Source organism: Panthera uncia, assembly GCF_023721935.1.
Source record: "Panthera uncia isolate 11264 chromosome B3 unlocalized genomic scaffold, Puncia_PCG_1.0 HiC_scaffold_1, whole genome shotgun sequence".
NCBI lineage: Eukaryota > Metazoa > Chordata > Mammalia > Carnivora > Felidae > Panthera > Panthera uncia.
The window spans coordinates 74837798-74846771 of record NW_026057582.1 but is presented as its reverse complement, the minus strand read 5'-3'; the positions used below and the strand labels follow the sequence as shown (position 1 = coordinate 74846771).

Below are 8974 nucleotides of genomic sequence, written 5' to 3'. Positions count from 1 at the left end.
CTTGCCTCAGACCTAAAGACACATACAGACTGAAAGTGAAGGGATAGAAAAACATTTGCCATACAAATGGAAGCAAGAAAAAAAAAAAAAGCCAAGGTAGCAATACTTATATCTAACAAAATATATTTTAAAACAAAGACTAGAACAAGAGGCAAATAAGGGCATTACGTGATGATAAAAGGGATCAATCCAACAAGAGGATATAACAATTGCAAATATCTACATAGTCAACATTGGAGCACTTAAATACATAAATCAAATGTAAATGGGCATAATGAGAGAAATTGATGGTACTACAATAACAGTAGGAAATGTTAACATTCCTCACCCCCTTACATCAATGGATAAATAATCCAGGCAAAAAATCAGCACAGAAATGGTGCCTTTGAATGACACATTAAACCAGATGGACATAACAGATATATACAGAACATCCCAAAACAAGAGTATACATTCTTTCAAGTGCACATGAAACATTCTCCAGAATAGATCACATGTTAGGCTGCAAAACAAGTCTCAACAAATTCAACAAGATGGAAATCATACCATGCATCCTTTCTGACCACAATGGTATGAAAGTAGAAATCATAACAAGAAAAAAAAACTGGAAAAAACACAAATGCATAGAAACTAAACCACATGCTACTAAATGACCAATGGGTCAACAAAAAAATTTAAAAAGAAATTTAAAAAATACACGAGACAAGTGAAAATGATAACACAATGGTACAAAATCTTTGGGACACAGCAAAAGATGTTCTAAGAGGGAAATATATAGCAGTACAGGCCTACCTCAAGGAAAAAAAAGTCAATCTAACCTTACACCTAAAGGAACCAGAAAAAAGCCCAAAGTCACTAGAAGAAAGAAAATAATACAGATCAGAGCAGAAGTAAATGACATAAGACTAAAAAACAATTGAAAAGATGAACCCAAGAGCCGGTTCTTTGAAAAGATAAACAAATTGATAAACTTTTGGCTAGACTCATTAAGAAAAAAAGAGGACACAAGTCATAAATGTAAAAGAAATGACACTACAGATAACAAAGGATTTTAAGAGAATACTATGAAAAATTATATGCCAACAAATTGAACAACCTAGAAGAAATGGATAAATTTCTATATACATATAAATTTCCAAAACTGATTCAGGAAGAAATAGAAAACCTGAACTAGCCGGGTATGGTAACAAAATTCAATCAGTAATCAAAAAACTATCAATATATATATGTATGTGTACATGTATATATATACATACACACACATATATACGTATATATACATATACATAGATACACAGGTGAATTCTACCAAATATTTAAAGAATTAGTACCCATTCTCCTCAAACTGTTCCAAAAATAGGAAGGAAAGCTTTTAAATACATTCTGCAAGGCCAGCATTACCCTGATACCAAAACTATACAGAGACACCAAAAGAAGAAAACTACAAGCTAATATCTCTGTTGAACATAGTTGCAAAAACCCTCAACAGAATATTAGCAAACTACATTCAACAATACATTAAAAGTATCATTCAACACAGTCAAGTGGGATTTATTTCAGGAATGAAATGATGGTTCAATATTCACAAATGACTCAACATGATAACATCAATAAAAGGAAGGATTAAAATCATATGATCATCTCAATAGATACAAAAAATATTTAACAAAATTTAACATCCATTCACAATAAAAACTCTCAGCATCATGAGTTTAGAGGGAAGATACCTCAACATAATAAAGGCCATATATGAAAAACCCACAGCTAATATCATACTCAATGGTGAAAAACAGCTTTTCCTCTAAAATCGGGGACAAGAGAAGGATATACATTATCACCACTTTTATTTAATGTAGTACTGGAAGTCCTAGCCACAGTAATCAGAGAAAAAAAAAAGCATCTATAAGGAAGAAGTTAAACTTTCACTATTGGCAGATGACATGATACCATATACTATACATACTATATACACTATGGAAAGCCCTCAAGACTCCACCAAAAAAAGTACTAGAATAAATGAATTCAGTAAAACTGCAATATAAAAAATTAATACACAGAAATTCATTGTGCTTCTATACACTAATAACAAAGTAACAGAAAGAGAAATTAAGAAAATAATTCTATTTACATTTTCACCAAAAGGAATAAAATGCCTAGGAATAAACTTAATCAAGGAGGGGAAAGAACTATACTCTGAAAACTATAAAATACTGATGAAAGAGTTTGAAGATGACACAAACAAATGGAAAGATATACTATACTTATGGATTGGAAGAATTAATGTTGTTAACATGCCCATACTATCCAATACAATCTACAAATGCCATGCAATCCCTATCAAAATACCAACATGATTTTTCATTGAATGAGAACAAATAATACTAAAATTTATATGAAACTACCTAAGAATCCAAATAGCCAAAGCAATCTTGAAAAAGAGGAACAAAGCTGGAGGGATCACAATCCCAGATTTCAAAACAATATACTACAAAGTGGTTATCAAAACAGTATGGTTGTGCCACAAAAGAGACAAATAGATTAATAGAACAGAATACAGAGCTCATAAATAAAACTGGACTTACATGATCAATTAATCTATGACAACAAGGGGCCAAGAGTATACAGTGGAGAAAAGATAAGTCTCTTCAATATTTGCATTTTGCATTTGCTACTTGCAAAAAAAAAAAAAACTAGACCACTTTTTTTACACCATAAACAAAAATAAAATCAAGTGGATTAAAGATCTACATATGAGACTTGAAACCATAAAACTACTAGGAGAGAACATAGGCAGTAATCTATTCCACATTGTCTGTAGCAATGTTTTTCCAGCTATGTCTCCATAAGCCAGGGAAACAAATATAAACTATTTAAACTATTATAAACAAATAAGTTTTAGCACAGTGAAGGAAACCATCAGCAAAACAAAAAAGCAACTTACTGAATGGAAGAAAGTATTTGCAAATGACATATCTGATAAGAATTAGTATCCAAAATATATAAAGAACTTATTCAACTCAACACCAAAAACACCCCAAATAATCAAATTTAAAAAATGGGAGAGGACTTAAATAGACATTTTTCTAAAGAAGATAGATGGATGACAGACACATGAAGAGATGCTTAATATCACACCAATCACCAAGGAAATCCAAGTAAGAACCCTCATGCACTGTTGGTAGGAATGCAAATTGATATAGCTACTATGGAAAACACTACAGAGGTCCTTCAAAAATTAAAAATAGAATTACCATATGACCCAGTAATTTGACTACTAGGTATTTAACCAAAGAAAGTGAAAACTCTAATTTGAAAAGATACGTGAACCCCTATGTTTATTGCAGCATTATGTACAATAGCCAAGATATGGAAGCAACCGAAGTGCCCTTCAATAGATGAATGTATAAAGAAGATGTGGTACACACACACACACATTATATATATATATATATATATATATATATATATATATATATAATATGTATATGCATATATATGTGCATATATAATATGCATATATAATATGCACATATATATTGCATAATGTATGTATGTGTAACATATACATATGTTATATATATGTAACACTATGTATATAATATATAGTGCGTGTGTATATAATATAGCCATAAAGAAGGATAAGATCTTGCCATTTGTGACAACATAAATGGACCTAGAGTGTATTTTAAGTGAAACAGACTTATTTCACTTAGCATAATACACTCTAGGTCCATCCAGGTCATTGTAAATTGCAAGATTTAATTCTTTTTTATGGTTGAGTAATATTGCATTGTGTGGTGTGTATGTATAGTTATGTATACACACACACACACACACACACACACACACACACACCACATCTTCTTCATCCATTCATCAGCCAATGGACATTTGGTCTCTTTCCATAATTTAACTATTGTTGATCACGCTGCTATAAACATCAGGTGCATGTATCCCTTTGATATAGTATTTTTGTATTCTTTGGGTAAATAAGCCAGAGAGACAGATACCATATGATTTCACTCATGTGGAATAAACAAAACAAGCAAGTAAAGGGGGGAAGAATGAGAGAGAGGTAAATCAAGAAACAGACTCTTAATTATAGAGAACAAACTGATGGCTACCAAAAGGAAAGTTGGGTTAGAGGGATGGGTTAAATAGATGATGGGGATTAAGGAGCGCACTTGCTGTGATGAGTACCGGGTGTTATATGGAAGTGTTGAATCACGGTATTGTATATTACACTGCATGTTAACTGGAATTTAAATAAAAACTTAAGAAAAAAGAAGGACAAATACAATATGATTTCACTTGTATGTGGAAACTAAAACGAATAAACAAAGAAACAAAACACAGAATGACCTATACATATAGAGAACAAACTGATCGGTGGCAGGATGGAGAAAATGGGTGAAAAGGAGTGGGAGATACAGGTTTCCAGCTATGGAATAAAGAGTCAAGGGAATAATAAGTACAGGATAGGGAATATAGTCAATGGTTTGTAATAGTGTTGTGTGGTGACAGTAGCTACACTTGTATTGAGGATGGCATAATATACAGATGTATTGAATCACTATGTTGTACACATAAAACTAATTTAATATTGTGTGTCAACTCAAGAATTTTTTAAATTGTTTTTGCCTTCATCTAATTTAGAAAAAAAAGTTGGCAGTTTAATTTTTTTCAAAATATAATCCCTCTTGATAATTTTTCAACTCTTGATATCCGCACAGAATCTTGAGTTTGCAGCCCTAAGACATTTATAAAACTGCATATGAGAAATCATTCTGCTGCTTAAAGTCTTAGAATGGTTTCTTATTATAATTACAAAAAAATTACCAAAAAAACCCTCTTTATATTCACTTCATAGACTCATGTGTGTTGAACACTACCTTCAACTCTAATCATTTTCACATTCACTTATTATACCTCAATTTGAACTTTGTTGTATTCTTCAAATATACCAAGTTCATTATCTAATCTTCAGGTTTATGTGCTACCTGTTCCCTCTGCCTAGAATGCTCTGCCTCCAGATGTTTGCATAGTTGACTGTTTAGTTCATCTAGTTATTAGCCAAAATGTCACATCCAGAAGAACACCTTGATTAAAGATGGAAAGTGAACTTATAATGTTCACTCCACACTTTCTATTATCTATCAATCCTTTTGCTTTTTTATTTAGTTTCTGTATCTCTTCCTGAAACCATTCTGTTCATGTTTCTATCTTTAATGTCTATTCCCACTAGATTGTACCTTAAGGAGAACAGTGACTTGACTTGTTTCATTAATAACTCTTTCTCCTAGTGCCTAAAATAGTACCAACAAAAATGAAAATGCTCAATAAATGCAGTATTTGGAAATGGATAAGTTAACTTCAGAGGAAATTCTCTGGTCTTGATTTTCTTTTCTTTTTCCTTTAATTAGGCTATGTGCTGATTAAACAGCCTCCTCATGGAAGCTTTTACTTCCTGGTTGCGAAGGGTATAAATCACAGGATTCAGCAAAGGAAAGATCACTGTGTGAAAGAGAGAAACCACCTTGTCAGCTGGGAAGGCTCTGAAGGGGCGAGTGTAGATAAAGATGCCAGGCCCAAACATAAGAAATATAACGATGATATGGGTGGTGCATGTGGATATGGCCTTGCTCTTCCCCTCAGAGGAAGATCCATGTACACGACAGAGGATGACTGCATAGGAGGCCAGAAGCCCCAGGAAGCACAGGAGGGTCATCAGGCCACTGTTGAAGACCATTAGAAGCTCCACCACGAAGGTGTCTGTGCAGGCCAGTTTGATGACCTGTGGCACATCACAGAAGAAGTTATCCAGTTGGTTTGGGCCACAGAAGGGCAAGTGGAGGATGAGGGCCACCTGGATAATGGAGTGGACAAAGCCTCCAAGCCACAGGGCCAACAGCAAGGCACAGCAGGCTCTAGGGTTCATGACTGTGGAATAGTGTAAAGGCCGACAGATGGCGATATAGCGGTCAAAGGCCATCACAACAAGGAGTAACCCTTCCCCTCCTCCAAGGAAGTGCAAGAAAAAGAGCTGAATGATGCAGCCCCTGTAGGAGATTACCTTCTTCTCAGAGAGGAAGTCCACCAGCATCCTGGGAGCCACAATGAAGGAGTAGGATGCATCCAGGAAAGCCAAGTTGCCCAGAAAGAAGTAGAGGGGGGCTGTGAGACCAGGGTCTGATCTGATGGTGAGGATGATGAGGAAATTTCCAGGAAGGATGATGAGATAGAAAATTAAAACTAGGACAAAGACCAGGAGCTGAATATCTCGAGACTGGGTGAGACCAAGAAGGATGAATTCTTTTACCACTGTGCTGTTGTCATTTTCCATCTCCTCTGTCTGCAGTACATCAAGAAGCAGAGTTCATTGTTATTACTGTTTCTTCTATCTAGACCCTCATTCCTGTCCAACTAAAAATATTTGACATATATATCACATTAGCTAAAAACAGGTCTCAGCCCTCTCCAGTATCCTGGGTAAACTCCAAACCTTTCATTAACTCCAGATTTAAAGCAAGCAAACTAACAAACAAAAATACTGTTCTTATACCACAACTCTTATTCCCATTCAATCATGTGCTTCTATAGAACTGTTCTCCACTTTAAGAATCTGACATCCTGGGGCACCTGGGTGGTTTAGTTGGTTAAGCATTTGACTCTTGATTTTGGCTCAGGTCCTGATCTCATGGTTACTGTGATGGAGCCCTGTGTCAGGCTCTATGCTGACAGCGGGATACCTGCTTGGGATTCTCTCTCTCCCTGACTCTCTCCCCCTCTCTCTTTCTCTCTCTAAGTTAGTCATTGTATTTTAATATTATTCTTTTCAAATGCTACTTTTTAATATGTATAATATAAATTAGTATCAAGGCATATATGTACTGTATAAATAAATTGCATATACTTAAAGCACATGTACAAAAAATGTTTTGTTATGGGTATGAAATGATCTAAGATTGAAAATTGCTCATCTACAGAAAAATATAATGTAATATATGCCAGTACTCCCCTATGCTATTTATGCTAAATAGCATAGTTGCTTTAAGTAAGTTCTGTGGAACATGGGGTGCCAAAAAAATGGTAATGAGTCATTAGTTATAAAGGAAAGACAGAAGAGTGACGGAAAGAAAGAAGAGAGAAATAGAGAAGCCAAAAAAAAAAACCCAAAACAAAACAAAAAACAAAATAGTATGTCTATACAGTGCATTGTTAGGGTACATATTTTAGAAAACATTAAAAATATCTGTTTTAAGTATCTCCAGAGCTGAATAGAGTGGATAATATACAGGTTTCCATGTATTACTTGCAACCACAGGTGGAATTTATGAAAGTCATACTTCGGTATATTGATCAGTATATATACATGATATACATATACACAAACACCACACACACACACATGGAAAGTGGGACCTACACATAATTTTAATAAAAAATTTGTAGACTCTCTAAATTAGCTTCTCTGCTCACTTCTTAACTTTTCAACATTTCAGCAGCCATTTGTCTCAACATTCATTCCATAATTTTCCTATAAAAATACACCAAAGAATGTAAGTCAAAGCCACCCTTAGATTTTTTGCATCCCACAAACTCACTCAGAGTGTATTATTTCGTGATGTGTGTTTAAAGATATATCTAAGACATCAGAGGATTTCTGAAGGTCTTTGTGATTAAGGGTTATAGGCTCTTCTACTCAACCTCTTTCCTGTCTTTCACCTCTGTTTTTCGACTATTACCTAAACAGATGGTATTACACACTACTTGACATATGTGATTCATTTTTATCCCATAACCTATTTTCGTATATGTGCCTTCTGTACCTGTGATTCTGAAATGGTGGCTGGCATAGATGCAGAGACTATGAGATGAGCATTTTTCTAGGTAAAATAAATTTCTGGACAAAATCTACAAATTACAGCCCTCTTCAGAATAAAAATGTCCTATTTTAGCCAATTAGTCGGAAAAGGATAAAAAATCTAAATCCTTACCACTCTATCTCCAATTTTCCTTTCCATTTCAGCTAATTCATACGTTCTTCTCACTGTGGCAATGATGATATATTATAGAAGTAGGAAGGCAAGGGAGAAGGGCTGCCCTCATTTTTAAGGTGGAAACCAACTGTGCAGGCCTGGAGCGCCAACAGTGATAGACCAGCCCCTGGAGCCAGGTGTAGAGACCAAAGGGCCTTACTTCCCCATCTCTTTGAAACATTTACTCATGCTTCCTTCCTAATGTTCCCTCTATTCTCCTTCTCTCCCCTTTCACTCATCACCAAGTCTTCATTTTCCTAATTTATTTGTGTAAATTTGTTTATGGTTTCTTTTCCCCTTTTAATTTATTGAACTCATTTTCTCCTAATTTTCTTTCCCTATTTACCTGGCTTTCTATAAATCTAACACTGTATCATTTTCTCTTCTTTCTCCCTATCATGTATTCATGTTCTCTTCTCTCTGAAATTTTTTCACTCTCTCTGCTTGTCCTCTTGTTCACTGCCACTCCACTATATCCCATGCCTCTCTTGCCATTATATCTAAAAACAAGGGGTGCCCGGGTGGCTCAGTCGGTTATGCATCTGACCCTCGATTTCAGCTCAGGCCATCATCTTACAAACCATGTCAGGCTCTGCACTGACAGCACAGGGTCTGCTTGGAATTATCTCTCTCCTTTCTCTCTCTCTCTCTGCCCCTCCTCCATTCATGTGTACTCTCTCTTTCAAAATAAACTTTTAAAAAATTAATATTAATCACTTCTTGGCCTTTTGGCTAAGATCAAGTGTAAAAATTAATATTAAATATGAAACAAAAACCATATTGTTTCCTTTCAAACAAAACAAGCAATACATATGCTTCCCACCATCTTCCATTCTAAACAGTTGGTCAACAAAATAAAATGTGTAAGTCACTTTTCAGTACTAACCATTTTCTCTTGAATGGTATCCTTACAGTTTACTAAATCTGAACCACTC

The 8974-nt window shown here is 34.8% G+C and overlaps 1 protein-coding gene across 1 annotated transcript; it reads right to left on the bottom strand.

Annotated features, from left to right (window-relative positions):
• Nucleotides 1–4620: 4620 nt before the first annotated feature.
• Nucleotides 4621–7123, bottom strand: LOC125909781 (olfactory receptor 4N2). The gene has a single exon (XM_049613246.1). The coding sequence runs from the start codon at nucleotides 6341–6343 to the stop codon at nucleotides 5420–5422; it is 924 nt and encodes a 307-aa protein (XP_049469203.1). The 5' UTR covers nucleotides 6344–7123; the 3' UTR covers nucleotides 4621–5419.
• Nucleotides 7124–8974: the final 1851 nt, after the last annotated feature.